Source organism: Citrus sinensis, chromosome 9 (assembly GCF_022201045.2).
Source record: "Citrus sinensis cultivar Valencia sweet orange chromosome 9, DVS_A1.0, whole genome shotgun sequence".
Lineage (NCBI taxonomy): Eukaryota > Viridiplantae > Streptophyta > Magnoliopsida > Sapindales > Rutaceae > Citrus > Citrus sinensis.
Window position 1 is genome coordinate 15,662,688 of NC_068564.1, and position 22,225 is coordinate 15,684,912.

Consider the following 22,225-nt stretch of genomic DNA (forward strand, 5'->3'; position numbering starts at 1 on the left):
TTGGGGTCCAGCCTCATGTGGTATGCGAGTCTGTTTAATTAAAAAAAATTATATCAAATATGAAACATTTTATGTACACAATGATGTTACACTAAATATCAACATCCATTATTAATGGTATATGTAATACCAGAAATGGAGTTTTCGCTCACCATAGATTTACAATCAAAGTTTTAGATCCTGAAACTTTGACCATATATTTACAATGATAGGAAACTCCGTTGCCGATGAGACACGCACCATTGTGTAGATATGATGATGAAGAATCTAATGACACCAAAATTGATATTAGAAGATATCAAAATATGAATGTCGGTGGTAGTTCGTGATGGCTCAAGTGGCTACTGGTGAGTTATTTGATTTTTATTTATAAATTTAAATAACAAATTTAATAAATATAAATTATAAAACTTTTAAGATATTTATAATTATAAAAAATTAATTTAGTATAAACAATAATATAAAAAAATATTATATATAATACTATATAATATAACATCAAATATTGTATAATATTAATATAATATAATATAATGCTAATGCAATATAATTTAATGTAATATATCCTGTATTAATTAATATAATATATTATAATACAATATAGTTTACAAACGCTCCTTGAGGGTTCTTGTTAATGCTGTTCAGTGCAATCCATTTCAATTGCCAAACATGAGTTTATTTCAATTAATTCTGAACCCACAAAGTAATATTATGTAATGCTACATGCCAAACATACTCTTAAGTGAGAGTTTCACCTTAACCTTTTTGAAAAATAGTTTCTTTTAACATATTGCTTATATATAAAAAAAATCCCCTCCCGCTAAAATTCAAATTGAAAATAGACAGCGCAACTTTCTCTCTCTCTCGCTCTCAAAGAACAACAGATGTCTCAGACGGATTCGCAAGAAGCAGAAGACCTCGAGGTGGAGGTGGAGGCGCAATCATTGGGTTCTTGTTCACAAGGCCACAGATCAACTCTCTCTCTCCAAACTCAACAAGGCGGCGCCATTTGCCTTCTCTGCCTCTCCAATCTCATCACCACTCCACACGCTCTAACCATCCATGTCTCCTACGCGCTTTCTCAGCTCTCCCTCGCCCTCTCCCACCGCCCCCTCCACCTCTCCCAGTCCCATGCGCGGTTCCTTGTCTCTCCTCTACTCCACGCTCTCTCCTCCTTTGACGACCAGCCCATTGCCTGTCAACTCATCGATTTAATCACCATTCTCTCCGACTCCGGCGACGAAGATGTTTTTGCTGAATTTGTCTCGCGCGTCGCCGAACGCCTCTCCTCCGGCGCTTTCTCCTGGAGCCCCAGGCAGCTACATATGGTATCTCTATCTCTGTCAGCCAATTAGTTTGAGAAATTTTGAATTTACGCATCGCATAACATAATTGATTGTTTAGTCTAGATATATTTTTTAAAATTTTTATTTAATTGTGAGAGTGGAGTATCAGTGAGATTGATGAAGTTTTGTAAATTCAATTGCGGAATTGCCACCGATCTTCATCAGGATAATCCGCAAATGTGAATTTACTGTTTTAGCCTTTTAGGGAAAATCATTGTGCGAGTAGTTTATTTATTTATTTATTTATTAAATTCGATCAATATGTACACCTGCTTCTTGCAAGTTATAAAGTGAACTCCACATTTAGTGTCCATGTGTGAGTATAAAAATTCTTTTTATCGTACAAAACTATGCAAGTTTTATTTTTACCATTTGATGTGTTGGTCCTTTTCTGTGCAGATTCACTGCCTTGGGGTTCTCTTTAATTGCCGAACAAATAATCCCTTTATCTTTATTAAAAACAAAGATGCCCTCATAGCCAATCTTGTTACAGGTCTTGGATTACCAAGGTAAGAGGCAGAACATAGCAACCTAGAAAGAGGAGGTCTTCCATTACCATGCCTCAGCTGTATTTTTATAACACTGTTGAGTGTGCACTTTTGATTGCAGTGAAGAAATCCGGGGGGAGATTCTTTTTGTTCTGTATAAAGTATCCTCCATCCAGTGCCAGTCTATGGACATTGATGGAGCTGATATTCTTTTTGCTTTCTGTCCCAAGCTCTTGCAACTTTCTTTGGAGTCCTTGATGAAGACCCAAAGGGATGACGTCCGCTTGAATTGTGTAGGTCTGTCACATTCTCTCAGACATATCTTTCTTTTTTGTTGCAATTTTAAATGCATCATCCGATTATCCTTTTCTGAAATCTCATGGTAGGGAAGTGAGAATAAACCATCTTTTTAGTTGGATGCCAATAGAAATTTCTGAGTGGGATTGTCCTTTTAAATTTATATAAAATATCTGTTCGTCAAATGACAACACTCAGACAGCAACTCTATTTGTGATCATTCACACATTTTTGTGGTATGCATGTACTGACTTCAGTGAGAAGATAAAGCTTCATTTAACTTCTCCGGTCAATAACTAAGAATAAGTCTAAATTTCCAAATGCTAAATACAGAGATGTGTTGTTCCATGAAAAGTCATTTAGGATACCATTCAGTAAGCTCTAAAGGGATTGCCTGAAAGGGATGCCATGTGATGTTTAAGTATTGATCGATTATAATCACCCAAGAAACTAAAATTATCATAACTGTTATGCTGAATGAGAGAGTTCCTACTTTTATTCTGATTCAAACCATAAGGGACATACATCAGTCATTGTGACATAGCCTGCATGCATTCACCCATCTAGATGCAGTCATCATTATCTTATATTATCACTGCTGTCTTCTGAGTAAACAGTTTTAAGTCTTATTTGCCAGCACTTTTGACAATCCTGGCTCAGAAGGGGTTTCTTGTGAATGCATACACAAATAACATTAGCCGCATGAATTTTGATGAGGCAGAAAACTCCATGCAAACAACAGACTATGGAACAAATCAATCATCTCTGCCTGTCTTGTTTGCTGAGGCCATAAAAGGCCCTCTGCTTTCATCAGACAGCCAAGTCCAAATCAGCACACTTGATTTGATGTTACAATATTTGTCATGGGAAGCTGCTCCTGGAAAACATATCCAAATTTTGAAGGAAGAAAACATTGCAGATTATGTATTTGAAGCACTAAGATTGTCAGGTAAGCCTACTTTGAAATATTTTCTGCAACTAAGTGTAATTTAGGGCTGATCAGCTTGTAATACTGCAAACAGAATGCAAGGATCCAATGGTCAACTCTTGCGTTCGGGTGCTTAATCTTCTTTTGATCGCTGAGCCAGCCTTTGGACAAAGGCTAGCTGTTGGATTCACAACTCTGATTCCAGTGCTGAACCATGTAGCTGAAGTTCCTTTTCACCCTGTCCAAAGTCAGACCCTGAAGCTCATATGGAACTGCATTTCTGATTTTCCTGGAATGATTTCAGCTTCTCATGTCAAGGAGTTAATCCTTTGCTTGACAAGGATGCTCAGAAGGCATACTGATGGAGAGATGGGCATGCTTCCAGAGACTTTCACAGTTGTCTGCTCAATCTTTGTAGCTTTTTTGAAGTCACCATCCTTTAAGAGAACTGAAAATCTAGCAATTGCAGTTCAAGAAGCATCAAAACATGCTGTTTTAGCTTGTTTGAGTATCTCTGATGAAGATCCCAGTCAACTTTTGCATTCCTTGTACCTCCTTAAAGAGGCATATGCATACAGTTACAAGGAGTTTTCCACCAACAAAACCACCATCATGGAACTACGGAATTCAATTGTTGATGTATGTGAATCACATTTGTTGCCTTGGTTTGTAACTGCGATTAGTGACATAAACGAGGAAATTGTACTAGGGGTCCTGGAGACTTTTCATTCTATACTGCTTCAGGATTCTGATATTCCAGCCACAGAATTTGCACAGATTTTGGTTGCATCTTCTTGGATCAGTTTGTCATCTGGATGCCTGGGATTATTTCCCACAGAAAAAATAAAATGGAGAGTATATCTCATGCTTAGTTCACTTGTGGATGTTCTTTTTAGTAATGATACCGGGCAACCCATTAGAGATGCTGCAGTACACATTCCAACTGATCCTGCTGAGTGGCTGTTTTTACTTGGCCAGAAGAGCTCCCATAACTTCGAATTGTCTTGCTGTCAATCTGCAATTTTACTGATTTTACATACTGCTGCCATACATGATGACAGGTACTTGTGCTTCACCTCTAATCTTAGTCGTATTTCCGTTATAGGTTTAGATTATCTACTGGACCCTAAGTTTTGAGACTTTCTTCAGGCTTGCAGATGAGAAGTTGGTTTTAGCTTCATTGGAACAGTATATTCTTGTCAATAGCAGCAATTTCCAATTTGGTGCAGCAGATTCATTGACTATGATGTGGCTGGTGAATCTTTATGGATTGTATAGGAGTCTTGCCAAAATGAGCTACCAAATACCCTACAGTCTAGAAGCCGAGAGGATGCTATTCCATCTGTTGACTGAAAAGGAATGGGATTTACCATCTGCAAAGATTCACCCATTGTCTCTTAAATGGTTGTTCCAACAGGAGAAACTCAGCAAGCCGCTGTCTTACCAAATCCTAAAATTCTGCAGAAGCAATAGCTTAAATGTGAGCAATGTTGTTGTCCATGGGAAAAGTAACAATTCTATGAATGAAGAAGTGATCACTGAGTTGGTAGCAGCTGGAGACAACTATGGAGCTTCAGTTGTGGTATGCTTATTGATGCAGCTCATAGAGCAAGAAGGCCAAGTACCTGACATTGTATCTGTACTGAATCTTGTGGCAACAGCCATTAACATCTTGCCTCGTACTTCAGATCAGTTTTGTTTGCATGGCATAATAAATGCAATCTGTGCTCTTTATAACAATTCCAGCTATTCTTCTTTACCCCAAATATTAACGGCCATCTCACTTTTAATTTTTAACATTTTACGGTCAGTGCACCCTGAAGTTCTTTCTCTTTCTGATGAGGCAGCCTGGCTCACGGTAACTATGAAGGTAATTATTCTAGCTCTGTCTCGTGTGACCATGCTCATCATAAATCCAGAGAACTAATTGAACCTTTATCACTTATTTTGTAGTTGATCGAGTACTTGATCTCTACAGTAGCTGTGTGTAGCTGGACTCATGAAAGTCTACTAATAATCAGCATTTTGTCCTTAATCTTGCACCATTCCACCAACAAAGCACTCATAGAAGCATCAAAATATATAGTTCTAAATAATTCATTGGTGTCTACTGTTAATAGTACCATTGATGCTGCTTGCTTGAAGGGACCAGCTATGACTGATTATGATGAGGAAGCGAGCACAGGAGAATATGAATATGAATATCTAATATTTGTACTTTTACTGTACTACTTTTCCATAAGAAGGTAAGTGCCTTGGTTGAATGCACCTGTATGATTCCAATTTCTGAAATCTAACTTCTTTGTTGCCTTAGTTTGCAAGCTAGTTTACCAGGGGCTTTGGACTGGCAGAATTTTCTTGATCCGTTTAGTGAAAAGCAATCTCTTTCTACGATCAACATCCGCTGCCACGACTTGTGCAGGCTGATGCATTTTGGGTCTCCCCTCGTCAAGCTTGTCTCTTCATATTGTATGTTGGAGTTGTTTACCAGATTATCAGACCATGAAGATGGAGAACATGACGAGCTGGAATGCTCCATGGGTTTCCTATCGTCTGTAATGGCTGTACTAGAAGGCCTTGTTTTTTATAGTGACATCAGAGTGGCTATGAACTGCGGATTCTGCTTGTCGATGATTTTAGGGTGGGAAAAATTGGATTTGCATGAAAGGACAATCATTGCAAAGAATTATTGGTGTAGATTGATTGTAGAAGAGATGGCAATGTCTTTGGCAGTTCCACATTTAGCATCAAAATCCTTCTTTAATCATCACAAGCCAGCTGTATACATAGCTGTTGCACTGTTAAAACATGAAAAAATTCCTGAGTGGATGAGAACTGTGTTTGATAGTCCCTGCATATCTGGTATAATTGGAAACCTTGGGGCCAGCAACATGGGAGCTGAAATGGTACTTCTATTTCGAGAATTACTAGATTCTGAGTTCTTGAAGGCTGAGCAAATTTCCAGTCTCAACCATGTTCTGCAGGTAACCTAAGTTTTTCCTTCTCCACTTTGCACTTGTGTATTGTTCTTAAGCTATCCAAAAGAATTGGAGGAGTTTCATATATCATCAGAACAGCTATTATATCCGTGTCATGTTCTTCTCTCGGGTTTTACATAAAAGCCTTTCTAGTGCCTGCTATTCTGTCTTAATTTTAAGACTCAGTAAGTTAGATGGTTTCATTTTCCATGATATATAATCAACGATAGTAGCTGTCAGACATCTCTTTTATCTTCCCTTTGCTTTTGCAGGCATGCAGAAAATACGTGTATACCAACTGTACTCAAGATGAGCACACAAACAAGCATCTGTACAAGACATTTACCAAATTGGATGATCTGGGCGAAGTACGTGAGTATCTCATTCACTTAATGTCATCTCAGTCGTCCATGGAAAAGAATTGTAGGGGATTACAAAATGGAGACAAAGAATTGTTAGAAGAAATAGAAATGTTCTTTAGATCTTTAACAGTGAAGGAGCATAGCTAAGAATTAGGAGTCCTTGTTTGATTATTCGAGGAACTCTAATCTGAACCCCTACAATCAAAACTCTCAACGTGTACATGCAGTTTCCAGCTAATGATAAACATGAACGTGTGTATATGTAGTATGTGTATCTGATAAAAGCATACTTAAATGATTTGATATGTCCATATGTACTTGTGTTTGTTTACGGAGCTTAATACACATATAAGAATGGTACATATATCATCATTTGTGATTCAACAAGTGAAGTGGCTTGTTAATTTGGTTTACCGGAGTGTTTATAAATTGAATGTTAAATTCACAAATTATAAGTCGAGTTATTTCGTGGAGTTACAAACAAATTCTGGCACTTGGCATGTTAAACTCTCGTTGATTGCTGGCTTCTTGAGCGAATATCTTTTCAGTTGGTGACTGGAGAGAGGTGACATGCGTTAAACTTACTGTATGTGTTTGTTTAGTTAAGCCATAAGGGTAAACAATGAGACCATTTCACAAATGCTCCTACCAAGTGAAGTGGACTGAAGTAATTTTTTAAGAATTGGTTAACTAGTTATTAACTAATTATTAGTTCATTAATCATCTATCAGTAAAATCCCAGAATGAAAGTTTCGACTGGTGTTAATCGTAAATTTGCGCGCCAAGTCTTCCAATAGAGTACCCCATGGTATCAGCTCAATTAGGAGTGTAAAATTTTACTCGCGGGCATTAGCTCTAAATGGCATCTGGAAATTTTCGAGTGAAAATTTTACCCCGGGTCTAGCTCGCCATTGATCGATATTGATATATAAAATCAGCAATTTAAAACTACCTTTCAAAAAGAACCAAAAAAAAAAAAAAAAAAGAGAATTCAAATGCAACAAACTTCTAAAGCCTATAACTTCACCAATAAAAACACCAAAGGAGTCGGGGAAGCAAAATGGAGTGCAAGAGAAAACTGAAATGTAGATAACTCATTAGCAAGAACAATGAAGTACAAAATCAGGACTTGTCAAGTACTGATTTGAAAATTTCCATCAGCAGCTCCTCTCACTTCATCCAGAAATTAATATGGCCATCTTGGTACAGTTGCGAATAACACAGATTGGCTGAATCATGAGAGGTCCTGTCAAGCATTCTATCTAAAACGTACCATCTAGATTCTGTACAGTCCTTGTAATCTAAAACGTACCATCTAGATTCTTTCCATTGTGCTTTATCACTAAATCAATGAGGTTCTGATATGTCCACCTCTTCTTTTCTCTAGAATATGGCTCAAGGGAGGAATACACCTCTTCACAATATCGAAGGAAGTGCCCCTTGCCATATACTGCAAGAACTAAAGGATCAGTGTTTATCTCTACAGTTTTGAAAAGGAAGCCTATCCTTTTCCACATTTCTAGAGCCCCAGTTCCATCAAAGCCAATTCTTCTTGCATCATATAGGATTCCAATGGTGACTATATCTGGTTTCACATGTCGAGTAGGCAGTTCAGAGAGTAAAACTCTCAAGTGCTTGAAATCTTTCATTTTCAAATAAGCTAGCAAAATAATGTTTGCAGTTGTTACATTCCATCGAACCTTTGCGCTTTCCATCTCCCTAACAACAGAATCAATGCCTCTGTGACTCAAAAGACATGCATGAGAAAGGAGGCGTAAACACCAAACAAGCTCCGTCCTACCAATTCTTGAAGCAAGATCATCACCCAAGTCATCTAGTCTTGAAAACATGTAGTTCTTAATATAAACCTCAGCCAATTTCCTAACAAGGTCCTCCTTTAAAGGAGTTCTTGAGTTCAGTAACCTCTTGTAAAATTTCTCCATCTTGTCTAACATCCCAAAATTCATGTAAGCATCAAGTATTGCAACCATAGTAGATGACCGCAAATGCATTCGTTTTGTAAGCATGCTTTTATATGTTCCTTCCATTCTTTTGAGCAAGCCAGCACATGCAAACTCTTGAATAAGCAAATTATAAGTAATGTGATCAGGAGAACACCCATCTAGTTTCATCATCTTCAAACACATATCAATCTCATCATACATTTTATACTTACCATAAGCTTGAATTAGACCGTCATAAGTATCTGATTGTGGAGACAAATTCATTTCCTTCATCTCATTAAGGAATAACAAAGCTTCATTGAACTTCCCAATTTTTGAATAACCATGTATTATCGAATTGTAAATCTCCAATGAAGGTTTAAGAGCAAATCCCTCCATTTCTTGAAAAGCACGCACAGCTTCTTCCATCAAACCCTCTTCACATAACATCCCAATAATCTTTTGAGAGTTGAATTCATTAATTCGTGATTTTTCAATGTTCTTCCACATATCAAACACCTGTTCAAAGTATCCCAAGTTTCAGTATTGGAAGATCCCAGACACCAAATGCCTTTTTTTTCTTTTTTACCGCTCAACACGAAAGACTCACATATTTTTTCCCCTTATTTAATTAAATAGAGAGAGGCAGAGTACCTGGGGAATTTGCCTGGACCTCGAGGAATTTTTGAGAAATCTGATGACAGCCCAAAAGTGATCTTTGGTCCAATCTCCATCGTGTTGAAGAATTTGAAGAGGGCATGAAACTTTCTTGTTGAGCCTCTGAATTAATGCGTTGAGTGCTTGGTGCTCATGGTAGCTCTCAACAAGAAGGGTCGTGTGTTTTGTCGAATGATAATCAAGTGACGGAGCCGATGACAAACAACAACAGCTGATGGGTTTTCTGATTAGGATTTTGGAGAAGAAGACGCGGTTATGTGTCAGCTTATTCTTCTTATTTTTGTTGAGTCTGACTTTGTAATGGGTATTATTATTATTATGCAGATGCAGGGATACAACACTATCCATTTGCCAACCCGTGTTATGTTCTTCTCCTTGTATTCTCCTACTGGGGTGGCGGTAGGACGGTTTCAATTAAATACCCTTTAACAGCTCAAAAATTATTTAAACACCCCTCCTCTTTTTCATTTTCACAGATATCTTAAAAATTATATGTAAAGTCTAAAATACCCTTAATAAATGCATCAAAACCACTTCTTCTCACTCTCTTCTTATACTCAAAATCTATTCCTACCGAAAACAGCTTGAAAATCTCTCAAAATCTCTTAAAATTTCTCATAACCTCTTACATAATTACAACTATTTATTCACATCTTCAACTTCTATGCATTTTTTAATTGGAAGGAGGTGCGTTACTCATTAAATAACCCAATAAGATATATTAATATCGTTGGATGTTAAGTTTTATATTTATTCACATCTTCAACTTCTATGCATTTTTTAATTGGAAGGAGGTGCGTTACTCATTAAATAACCCAATAAGATATATTAATATCGTTGGATGTTAAGTTTTATATTTTCTAGAAAAATTTAGATATTTTCCTCACATTATAATGTTCTATTTTCAATTTTTTTTTCACTATTTTCCCAAATGTGTTAAAATGTATGCAATGTAGGTTGTTTAATCATTTTTCTCAGTAAGAGATCTTGTTGAACATGTGTTTATACTGAAAATATTTCGGGTTGTGTATTCTTTTCGATGTCGTGTACATCATGTAGTCCTGTAAATCGAGTAAGTCATGTAGTCGGTCATGTAGATTATGTAGTCATGTAGGTTGTGTAAATAATGTAGTTGTGTAAGTCGTGTAGGTTGTGTAAGGGATTTAGTCATATAAGTCATGTAAGTAATGTAGTTGTGTAGGTTGTGTAAATAATGTGGTTGTGTAAGTCATGTAATCATGTAGGTAATTTAAGTCATCTAGGTCTTGTAATTATTTATATATGAAATTCGATATTATTGTTTTTATTATATCAACAAATATGGTCTTGGTAGGTGTGCCTATTCTATTTAATAATGTATGGATAAACAAAATGACGAGTACAAGTTTAAAGATTCTGAGGATAAGCGGATAATGATACCACGATCGACAACATATGTAGAATTACTGGAGAACGTATATCAAATTATTGATATAGATACTTTAGAATTTGAAATCACAATGAAGTTTAAGCTTAAAACGTCTGATCTTATGCTACCAATTACAATTAAAATCGAAGATGATGTGGAGTTTTTCTTAAAGAAATAGCTAGTGGAATAAACAACTTTCATTACTTTTGAACACAAATTAAGTTCGACAATTCTCATGGATAGACAACTTTTACCTCGTCCTTCAAGGGAAGAGAGTCATGCTTACTTGAGCCAAGTGACTCTATCATTTCCTATTCTCAACTCAAACAATTTTACTATTGGTGATGAATCAACAATTGAGTGTTTGTCTAGAATGCGGCCTAGTAACGAACATGAAGTAATTAATGAATTTATGACTATTGTTAATTGTTTGGATGAGCCACCATTAGTTATTGATCCAGCATTAGGAGATAATGCTCTAGTTACTGGAAGTTCAAGAATCTCAAGCAATGCATATATGCCTAGAATAAATTTACTTGCTAGTAATAGTAATTTATTGTCAATGGAAGTTGTTAGTGACAGTGATAGGTCGATGGTGAAAGAGGTGTTTGAGTCAAAGGAGGTTTTGCAAGAAAATATTAAAGCATTAGCTGTGAAAAAAAAGGTTTCAATTTAAAACCAAAAGTCAAACAAAGACTTAAATTGTTGTTGCTTGTGTAGACGACAATTGCAAGTAGCAGCTTTGTGCAACTAGATTTAATGGTTGCAACATGCTTGAAATTAGAAAGTATTACAATGTCCATACTTGCTCCCTTGATTCGTAGCAAAAAGACCATTACCAAGCTTGATCAAAGCTAGTTGGGCAAAATTTTCGGATAAGTATGATGGTGCTTCATTTTATAAGCCTGCTAATATCAAGCAAGATTTTCAAAAGGAGTTTTATTATAAAATAAGTAATCATAGGGCATGGAGAACAAAGGAGTTTCCAATAAGTTATCATAGGGCATGTACCAGTTATTACCATCGTACATGGTAATGCTTGAAAAGAAAGATCTCGGAAGTCAAACATTCATTGAAAAAGATAGTGCAAACAACTCCAAGTACTGTTTCATGGCCATTGGAAGTTCACTGAGAGGATTCACTTTATGTATTAGGCCTGATATTGTAGTTGATGGTACATTCATGAAGGGGATGTTCAAATGAACATTATTTATTGCAACATCTTTTGATGGTAATAATCAACTCTACACTGTTGCATTTGGTGTAAGTGATTGTGAGAACAACACTTCATAGGAATAATTTTTAATGAAGTTAAGAGAGTCCATTGGTGATGTTCCTAATTTGGTATTCATTTATGACCACCATAGGAGCATCAAGAAATGAGTTTATTAAGTATTTCTATATGCAGGGTACAATATATATATGCATCATCTTTTAAAAAAAAAATATATGCATCATCTAAAACAAAATGTAAATTCTCATTTTAACGAAGCTGATGTGTTTTACCCAATATATGAATTCCATTCGCAACATTAGTTTGGATGTTCGCCAGTACCTTATGAAATACTAATTATGCAACTCAGGATGGGGGGTGAATTGAGATTTTAAAACTTAAGCTAAACAAACCACACAACAATTCAATCATTGCCTTAATGTAATAAAAAAAATTTAATAAATTTTAATAAAGCACAATAATAAAAGAGTAAGGGAAGAGAGAGCAACACAATGATTTTTACATGGTTCGGCCAATCGTGCCTACGTCCACACCTCCAAGCTCACCGGGCTTGAGGATTTCACTAAGCAAACCTCCAAGGTTTCAACCACTTTTACAATTGACTTCCAAGGCGTCAATAAACCTTTACAACAAGAGATTATTATCAATTTCTTAACCTAAATGTATCCCAACACTTAAAATCACTCAAAGATAAAGATTACAAATAAAATGTTCTCTCACACAATGTGTTTGATTACAAATGATAGCTCAAATGTGTGAATAAATGAAATAAAATCAAGTTTGAAGCTCAATAATAATTGTGTACTTAATAGCAAGTTCAATGATAATCGTTGGATCACTGTTTGTTTGAATTTGATTGAGCCATTTTACAGATAAAGTTGAAAACTAGCCGTTGTTGACTTTCTACACACAATCAGATCGCCATTTTGACTTGAGCAAGTGACCGTTGTGCCAAAATTCAAATTGTCGGATCGTCGTTATTAAGATGTCGGATTACCGTTAGCTCCAGAATCTTGTCCAAAGATATCGGTTATCCGTTTGACATAAACAGTTTACCGTTTGCAAGATGATTGCTCTATGGAATGTTATTGGTTTACCATCATCAATAAACAGATTGCCGTTATTTGAAACTTGCTCTCTGGAATGAAATCGGTTCACCATTATCCATAAATAGTTTTTGTTATTTGAAAGTTGTTCTCTGGAATATAATCGGTTCACTGTTATCCATAAATTGTTTGCCGTTATATGAGATTTGCTCTCTGGAATGCTAACGGTTTGCCGTTTTCTGATAAACGGTTCACCGTTTTCTTAGAATATTATATGACTTATAGATTCTGAACCGATTAACAAAATTTTCAGACTTATCAATTTAAAACTTGCTTGTTAACATCAAAATCATTATCATCAAAATCATTATACATATAAGTTAATACCTTATTGATGCTAGGTATAAGAAGTGGGCTTGTTCTCCCTTTGAGGGGAGGCATTATGGTATTATGATAAATAATAGTGTAGAAAGCATGAATTCTATCATAAAAGAAGCACATAGCTTGCCTATTCATATGTTAAAAAATGCTATCATTGATAAATTGCAACAATGGTTTGCAAGAAGGCGAGAAACAACGATGAATGCATGTACTCCAATGACTACTTAGGCTGAAAAATAGTTAAAAGGGAAACTCAAAGAATTTCACATATATCCAATAATATATATTAATTTCAATGAGTTTATAGCTAAAAATGGCGACCTTGATGGCCATGTTGACGTTCTACAAAAGACTTGCAGTTGCTATGAATTCTAAATTGACCAACTTTCTTGTGAACAAGTGGTAGTTATGTGTAAGCATATGCATAACTATTCTGTCTATGATTTATGTTCCCACCATTATCTGTCAATGCATGGGTTACAACATATGTAGAGAACATTTATCTTGTGGGTCCACAAAAGAAATGAGATGTTTTAGAAGAGGTTCATGCTTATATGCTATCATCACCTACGAAAAAGTGAGGTAGTAAGGCTGCAAACTAATAGAGTACCTTCTCGAGGGGAAGACACTGTGCATCGTAAATGTTGTAACCATGGATTGTGGGGCATAATTGACTAACATGCACTGCAGTAATTCCACTTTCAAAGCAAAAGCATGCCACTAGAGCCAACCAACCTTGAAATAAATAATTGTAATATATGTAATATTAAATAATTGCATTTGCACAATTTTATTCTTAGATTATTGTTTTGTATTTTAAAATTGGTATATATAACTTGAGACACTGAGACATATTGTGCATGGCAAATGTAATTTGTTGCAAGATTTGCTCATATACTTCATCAATTATTTCTAGCTCACTGGTAGTATCAAAGAATTTAATTTGATAACAAATTAGTTATCTACTGCTAATTTAGTAATCTATGTTAAGTTAATATGTATTGTAGATTGAATTGACTCTGGTATGCTGTAAATTAAAGTTGAAATATGACACCCATTTGACTCCTGATGTTGATAATATTGTCCCAATGATTTTAGCCTAAGTGCTTTTACTCCTTGAAGCTAGTTTTTCTATCTTGAGTCAGTGCTTGCTATATTTGATTTGAAATATAACTAAAATTAAAATATTAGTCCAATTAACATAAACTTTTCTAGGTTTGAAGTAGGCTTACAAAAGTTTAGTATCAAAAGTACAATTCATTTAAATAAATAGAAAGTTAGTTCTTCTCTAAAGCAATGATTTGTCATGAAAAAGTCTTTCAGGCTTTCAGCGAATTGTAGGGGTGTTCGCGGATCGGATTTTGCGGATTGGACATCAATCCATATCCGAACAATGATTTGCGGATTATGAATTTTTAATCCAATCCAATTTGCTAATTGATGAAACTTAATCCAAATCCAATCCATAAGTCTGTAGATCAGATACGGATTTGACCCAATCTATATCCAATCCACTATTTTGCGGATTGATTTGCGGACTAAAATTTTTTAATTATGTCCTATCTACGAACTAACTAATAAAAAATTAATATAAAGATAAGTTTACTACCGATCAAATTCAAAATTAAATAAGATTTAAATAAATTAATTATTTAAATAAAATTAGAAAATACATTCAAAGTTTCAAAATATAATATACAAAAAAAATCTCATTTGTTTAGATTAGTACAGAAAAATTAACTGCTTAGGAAGCTATATTTTTTATTTAATTATTATCTGATAAGATATAATATGGTGTTAATGTAACTATATTTTAACTTATTTATTTATTAGTAAGTATAATGCCATATTTACAAGTTTATTTTTTATTAAATAAATTTTTTTTTGCAGATTCGCGGATTTTTGCGGATTTACAGAAGAAAATCTATATCCAATCCACCAATCTACGGATCAGATTTCTATGGATTAGATGGATTGAGCGGATCAGATTAGATTATGAACACCGCTAACTAGTTTCTTTTGATAGCAAGAGACGTATATGAGTGCAATAAGTTTGAATATCTTCACCACATGCATGTGTCTCCGAAGTAACATAAAACAAACACATTGCAATCTTTGTTGAGAATTTTAGAAAATATTCAATTACATACTGAATAAATAACTATAATAATATAATATATAATTTGGACTTTTGGTTTTGCTCATTAGAACTTTGCTGTGGGTATTTTATGCTTGCAAAATTGTCTAAATCTTGTTTTTTTGTATAGTTTCAAGGTGCAAATTATACCATAAAATCTTCTCCAGCATATAAGGAATGATGATGACATATGGCAACAATTCTTCTAAAAAGGTAGATTCATTCATTAATGAAACCATCGAGTCATCTATGTAAATTGTCTCGCTTACAATGTCAACCTTGGCAAGAATCCAATGACACTCAAGGACATTAATTGGGATATAAACCTACAATAATTTGAGAAAATTTAAACAGAAAATTTAAATTAAAGAGAAACTTTAAGAAATCATTATAACTCTAATTGCTAACCTTGTGAACATCTTTATATGGAATAATAGATGAAAGATCTTCGCCATTTGCTTGTTTGATCGTCAAATCATGTTTTTCATCTTCCTCCCGTATTGTAGTTTGGTCTTTCTTAAATAGCTCATACTTCAACAGAAGCTTTTGCTGAAAATGAATTTTGCTAGTTATCGGTGCACAACTTGCATTTCACTATCTTATTTGTTTGTTAATAAGAATACCATACACTTGAAATACATTGTATTGCAAATCATTGCAGGTATGAAGCAATAGGCTTGGCTAAATCATGTCGTACAACATAACAACCAATGTCTATCTGTTGTTTGTATTAAACTTATGTTCATTAATATTTACAACACACATTACTGCAATATTTTAAATGCTAATAAAAAATTAAGCAATACCTTGCCATTCAACCATGCGTCTACCTGATACAACCCACGAGAGAAGTTCTTGCTTGCTTTGTGCATGGGCCACAATATATTTTGCTATACAAATAGGAAAAAGGAAAAAATGAGGAATTCATTTGAAATAAGATTAATGTAAAGAAAAATGAAGACTTACAATTCCATGTCATCCTCGTTGAGCTAGTGCTCAAATTGAAGTTGTTATTTTGCTTCATCAACATTGACATGTCGCAGTCTGCTAAATGGACTAGTGTACAGTATGCATGAAACAACTGCATCCTTTCGACATTGCTTTTTCTTTTTTAGATTTCTTCACCCCTTTCTACTATATAAACGAAATAATTATAGGATCATTTTTCACTATATTGAGATTTATGGTAAAGTTTGGTTCAACAGACGCCGATACCTGGGTTTTCATCAAATATTGTATGAATCGCCAAAAAGCAAATATTATTAATAAGAAAATTTTTGATGAATAAATTTATACTTAGTACGTGATAATAATGTAATGAACCTTGAAATTTTAGTCTGCTGAATTTAGGAACTCCACCAAGTCTACAATTTTATTAATTTGTCTCCTAATCTCTCTCACATCATTAGTATTCTCCTCTGATGCGTCAAATTTCAACACCTTTTCTTCGATCTTTTTGAGACACTTCTCCAAACAATTAAACTTATCCTTAAAGAACGAAATTAAATTATCAATAAAAGTAGTAAAAAAAAGTAGAAAATTTAGAATATGGTGGTAAAATAACATAGTATTTTTGTTAGAGTTCTTTGCAATATATGCAAAATTATAGTGATTAGTAATTACAACAAGTGCATGATTATAACTTATGATCAAGTAAGGGTAGCTGTATAATAAGAATATATGCAAAATTATAAGTAGTAAGGATAGCTGTGTAATAATAAGAATATTACATTGTGATTAAAAGTGTATCTCTAATGAGTATCGCTGATATGCCCTGGCAAGATAATGCTTCCATCGGGGACACCAATCTTGGAACGAAGAAGATGAAGCTGAGACACAAATCTTTGAACGGAGGAGATGGAGCTGTTGATGAGAAAGAAGCTTTGTAAGTGTATCAGCTGATTGATCTTAAGACGAGACATGAGAGATATGAAGCACAACATTTTGAACTTTGTAGCGAACAAAATGGAAATCTAAGGCCATATGTTTCATTTAAGAATGAAATACAGGGTTTGAGCATAAGTATGTTGTACTCATGTTGTCATAAGAAATGATAGATTATAGAGTGGAAATACTCAATTCCTGTAGTAATGATTGAATCCATGAGAGCTCGATAGTGGTTAAGACAGCTGCACGGTTCTAAGCCTCAGTTGTCGAGTAAGCAACATAATTTTACTTTTTGGAACTCCAAGAAATGGGGTTGCAACGATGGAATACTATGTATCTGTTGGTAGAGGTATAACCATTTTTGTTCTCTGCCCAATTACCATAAGAAAAGGCATGTAGTTTGAGTGGTAAATGTCGACAAAGAAAAAGACCATGATCCATAATACCTTTAAGATGTCGTAGAATGCACTTTGCAATAATCCAATGAGTTGTGGTTGGCTTGTGCATAAATTGAGATTGCTTGTTAATGGAAGATGCAATATCAGGTTCAGTGAGAGAAAATACTGAATGCTGCTGACAAGTTACCATTATTCTATTGGATTAGATAGATTTGTGCCATCATCCGAAGAGAGAAAGAAACTTGTGGATAGAGGATTCTGCAAATCCTTTGTAGAAAACATATTGAATTGTTGAAGCAGATCATGAATAAACTTATGTTGGGATAGAAATAGTCCCGTTTGAGTTGAAATGACTTGTACACCAGCAAAGTAGATAAGTGCTCTAAGTTCCTTGATGGAAAATCTTTATGCAAGTTGGCTCACAAACTTATCTAACATAAAGTTAGGATTAAATCATCAATATAGACTAATAAATAAATAATGACATTGCCATAAAAGTAAATGGAAAGGGAGTGTTAGATTGTGAATTAAAAAAGCCAATAGAATGAAAAACATTTTTGAGCTGAGTATGCCTGAGCATGTGGGCCTTGTTTAACCCCATAAAGTGCTTTTTTGAGCTTGCATACATGACTAGGATACATGTGATCAAGAAGGCTAGGCGATTGGCTTAAAAAGACTTTCTCTAATTAATGTCCATGTAAAAATGCATTGTTTACATCAAGTTTCCGTGAAAACTAGCCACCAGATAAGTTGTATAAAGGATAATTCGAACAATTGTAGGCTTGACAAAAAGTCTAAAAGTTTCATTGTGATCAATTCCTGGCCATTGATGAACACCCTAAGCAATAAGTCAAGTTTTGTAATGGTCAATAGAGCCATCAACATTGTGTTTAAATTACAGCCTATAATATTCTGGGAAGGGTTAGATGAAACAAGTTCCCACGTCGCATTTCGAATTAGGGCATCAAATTCTTTAGACATGGCGAATCTTCACTGTGGTTATTTATAGTTTGAGATATAGAGGCAGGTCAAAAGATAATGATAGTGCATGTGAGGCAGAGATAAAAGAATCTAGGATTTGACTTAAAGATTTTGTTCTGAGCACGTATGATTATGCAACTAGGTGCTACAATGGTTTTAAAAGACTAGTAGGATGGAGAAGTCTCACCATCGGAATCATTATGTGAGCTCACAGACGATGGAGTGGAGTTAGCTTGCTCATGCACCATAGGTGTAGGTAAGGCTTTTTTGGGAATTCCTTCAGGAAGTGATGCATTAAGAGAGTCATGATTTTGTAAAAGATTTGGTGGATATAAATTTAGTGTGGCAATTCAAGGATTAGAATTAATTTTAGATAGAAGGCAATGAATGTAGCTAAATTAAAAAGGAAGCAGTATCTTGATTGGAATGGTAATTATTTTTAGATATCAATGGCTGATCATTATGTAAAATAGGAATGGCAAAGTGATTTAGGGAATTAAGTGCAGGGACCCACTTTGAATAAGTTTCTCAATATATCCTTGGTAATTTGTGGTCAAGTGAAGAATAAAGAAATGTATTTGCAGCAAACTTGAGGTGTTTAGAAATAGAAATTCATTTTAGTAACTGGTTCAAAACACTTAAATGCACTTTATGTCAATGAATTTCCTAAGAACTAAGAAAACACAGAACTTGGACTTTGGTTTTAGTATATGGTGTGTGTAAGTTTTAAGCCATGGATAACAGAGACATCAAAAAACACGTAATTTAGTGTAATTAAGAGAATAACCAAATAGTTTTTCAAGAGGTAAATAAGAGTAGGGGTGTTGGTAGACGAGTAATGAGATAGACAACCACAAAAAAAAAATATGTGAAAAAAATGAAGGGGTAAATAAGCTTGACTCAGAAGGCTAAGGCCGGTTTTAACTATATATCGATGATGGTGCTTAGCAAAACCATTGTGCTTAGATGTGTGTGGTGGAGAAAATGAGAGACTCTATGGAATTTAAGAAACCATTTGAGGGCTTGAAGTTTACCACCACCATATGTGTAGATAGAGATGATAAACTGTTGGTGGAAAAACTTCTAACTATTAATTTGAAGTGAGTAAAAATAAATTTGACATCAGATTTTCGTTTAGTTGAAATTAACCATATATATTTGGTGAAATGATCAACAAAAATAACATAATAATTAAATCTGTCATTTGAAGGAATAAAAAATAGACCCCAAATATATAAATAATCAAGTTTGACTCGAAATTTATGAGATTTATTGCACTAACAAGAGTTACAATGAAGGTTACAACTTAAAGGAGATGACAGCGGTAAACTATAAGAAGAAATAATATGCTTAAGGATTTTGCTGGAATGATGGCCAAGTCAGTTGCACCATTCTTATAATCAGACTTTGACACTAGCAAAGGCAAGAATTGATTTGGAGTGAATGATGCATGAGTTGGCCATTCATCTTTATTGGGCCTTTCGACAAGCGGTGCCCCCGTGCGAAGATCCTTCACAACAAGTGAAAAAGTTAAGAATTTAATAGAAACATTATTCGAATGAAAAAGTTTAAAAACTGATAAAAGATTATTTTTCATGCTCAAAACACATAGAACATTATCAAGGACAGAAGATTTGAAAGAAAAAGAAAAAGTAGTATAACCTATATGAGTGATTGGAAGCTCAATACCATCATCGATCATTATATCATCTGGACCATCATAGTCAGAATGTAAAGACAAGTTGTTAAAATCTACAGTAAGACCATGAGAGGCTCGAGAATCCAAAAGCAAATTTGTAAAGGGATTTGGCTAGGCTGTAAAATGAGCACATGGAGCAGGAGGGCCAAATATGAGATAATAAGGTCGGGGTGGTAGTCTATGCATCCGAGCTAGAGGGGCAGAGCAAAGCAGAAATAAAGAAATGTTTTGGCAACATGACCATGTTGATCGTATAATTGGTTGTACGGTTTAAGATTTGAATTATTTTTGTTGTTTTCAGAATGTTGCTTGTTGTTGTAACTTTCATCGGTAGTGTTTTATTTATCGTGTTGGTTTTAATTATAGCCCTTGCCACTAATATTGGTTTTATACCAACTTATTGAATGCTTAAGACTTGATAATTTGTTAGTCTAAGAGCAAGTTTATTGCTTTTGATGTGTTTTGTGTGCTATTTGCTTATGTAGGTATATTTAGGACATATGATTGTATGAGTGTGTAATTAGGTACAAAAAGAGATAAAAATTCATGCAAGAGACATTTCCAGCACTGTGGCTTAGTGCCACGACCTTGGTATCAAAATTTTGGCAGAAACTTGGCGCCATAACGGCATATCGATATTGTGCCACGTAATTGAGCTACTATTGAGTAGTTATTGAGTGCTGGAGAATGTACATTTATAAAGGGTAAGATCATCATTTTGTAATCCAAGTCTCACTAACATCTCTACTTTTATGTATTTAAGTACTTTGTACTTTTAATTGTCTATGTTTTATTATAATTTATGTATTTCAGGGGCATTTTGGTTATCTTATGATTAATAAGAAGTGGAATAACAAAGTGGGTGACATTTTTTAGCTTAGAACAACTAAAAACCTTAGGAGGAGCATAAAGGGGTATACAATATTGTTCACATATATGATATTATTCATATAAATGGTATTGTTCATACAACAAGTTTTTGGCGCCGTTGCCAAGGATTTTCCTTATTTATTAATATCGATACCAAATAACTTTAGTCTTAATTTGAATTCTAATCGTTTATTAGTGATCTCATTTCTTATTTCTCAGGTGTTAGGTGTATGAGACAAATCGGAGCCAATATTTTGATTCCTTTTATTCTGAAATCTAGAGAACTTGTAGGAGAAATCGAAAGGAGAGAAGAGAAGCCGTCAAACATCTTAACAACACTATGGCTGACCCAAGAGAAGAAGTTGTTGAGAACCATCAAGTACTACACAATTTTGCTCTGTATGTTGCCAATCAAACTATTTCTATAATTCGATGCCTTGTTATTGAAGCTGACAATTTTGAGATTAAGCCAGCTACTATTCAAATGGTGCAGCAGTCGCAATTTGCTTACTTATCTTATGATGATCCAAATCTACACAGCCAATTTCCTTAAAATATATGACATGTTCAAGTATAATCATGTTCCTAATGATGCAGTTTCGCTGAGATTGTTCCCATTTTCTTTAAAGGACAATGCTAAAAGTTGGCTTACTTCATTAGCACTTGGATTTATCACTACTTAGGACGTGTTGGTGCAGAAGTTCTTGTCAAAATACTTTCCTCCTTAAAAAACATCTAGAATGAGGAATGAAATCACTGCTTTCACTCAGCATGACATGGAATCTTTGTATAAAGCATGGGAATGATTTATTGAGAAAATACCCTTACCACGAGCTACCTAATTGGTTTCAACTTTAGCATTTCTATATTGGGATGACCAGTCCAATTAAAACCTTGGTCGATACAGCTGTTGGAGGGTGTCTTATGAGAAGGACTTATGAGGCTATATATGATTTGTTAGCAAATATGAATGCTAATTCTTATCAATGGTGGACCGAATGTAATGCACCAAGAAGAGCTACAAGAGTTCATGAGGTAAATGCTTATTTTGTTTTGACAACCAAAGTTGACGCCTTACCTAAGCAGTTAAAAACTATGTCTGCCAAAGCTATTTATGCTCCAGTGGTGTAAGAATTATGTTGCGGGTCTCATGTTAGTGATGAT

General features: G+C 34.6%; 2 protein-coding genes and 1 pseudogene across 4 annotated transcripts; 1 reads left to right on the plus strand and 2 right to left on the minus strand.

The window, feature by feature from the left end:
- The first annotated feature begins 830 nt into the window (after positions 1-830).
- On the plus strand, positions 831-6,823 carry LOC102619963 (protein PUTATIVE RECOMBINATION INITIATION DEFECT 1). Of its 3 annotated transcripts, none has more exons than XM_006492927.4 (9): positions 831-1,328; positions 1,746-1,855; positions 1,956-2,131; positions 2,769-3,080; positions 3,154-4,120; positions 4,209-4,929; positions 5,013-5,305; positions 5,374-6,043; positions 6,310-6,823. In XM_006492927.4, the coding sequence occupies exons 1-9, from the start codon at positions 885-887 to the stop codon at positions 6,544-6,546; spliced, it is 3,930 nt and encodes a 1,309-aa protein (XP_006492990.2). In that variant the 5' UTR covers positions 831-884; the 3' UTR covers positions 6,547-6,823. The 3 variants fall into 3 exon arrangements, with proteins under 3 accessions (XP_006492990.2, XP_024949085.2, XP_052289834.1); XM_025093317.2 differs by having other exon boundaries at positions 5,482-6,043; XM_052433874.1 differs by having other exon boundaries at positions 2,853-3,080.
- A 637-nt stretch (positions 6,824-7,460) lies between these two features.
- LOC102620247 (pentatricopeptide repeat-containing protein At4g14190, chloroplastic) lies at positions 7,461-9,412 on the minus strand. Its single transcript, XM_006492928.4, has 3 exons — positions 8,997-9,412; positions 8,576-8,861; positions 7,461-8,476 (listed from the first exon to the last, which is right to left on the minus strand). The coding sequence occupies exons 1-3, from the start codon at positions 9,366-9,368 to the stop codon at positions 7,701-7,703; spliced, it is 1,434 nt and encodes a 477-aa protein (XP_006492991.2). The 5' UTR covers positions 9,369-9,412; the 3' UTR covers positions 7,461-7,700.
- Positions 9,413-21,798: 12,386 nt separating this feature from the next.
- Positions 21,799-21,897, minus strand: LOC127900150 (small nucleolar RNA R71; annotated as a pseudogene).
- Between the last annotated feature and the right edge of the window lie 328 nt (positions 21,898-22,225).

Bases quoted from the DNA above. Each gene is read 5' to 3' on its own strand.
- LOC102619963 (XM_006492927.4), top strand. From the start codon at position 885: ATGTCTCAGACGGATTCGCAAGAAGCAGAAGACCTCGAGGTGGAGGTG. The intron at 1,329-1,745 runs GTATCTCTATCT...TTTTCTGTGCAG, and splicing joins GCCCCAGGCAGCTACATATG to ATTCACTGCCTTGGGGTTCT. The intron at 1,856-1,955 runs GTAAGAGGCAGA...TTTTGATTGCAG, and splicing joins ACAGGTCTTGGATTACCAAG to TGAAGAAATCCGGGGGGAGA.
- LOC102620247 (XM_006492928.4), bottom strand. From the start codon at position 9,368: ATGGATAGTGTTGTATCCCTGCATCTGCATAATAATAATAATACCCAT. The intron at 8,862-8,996 runs GTACTCTGCCTC...TACTTTGAACAG, and splicing joins GGTCCAGGCAAATTCCCCAG to GTGTTTGATATGTGGAAGAA. The intron at 8,477-8,575 runs GTAAGTATAAAA...TGCTTATTCAAG, and splicing joins CGGTCTAATTCAAGCTTATG to AGTTTGCATGTGCTGGCTTG.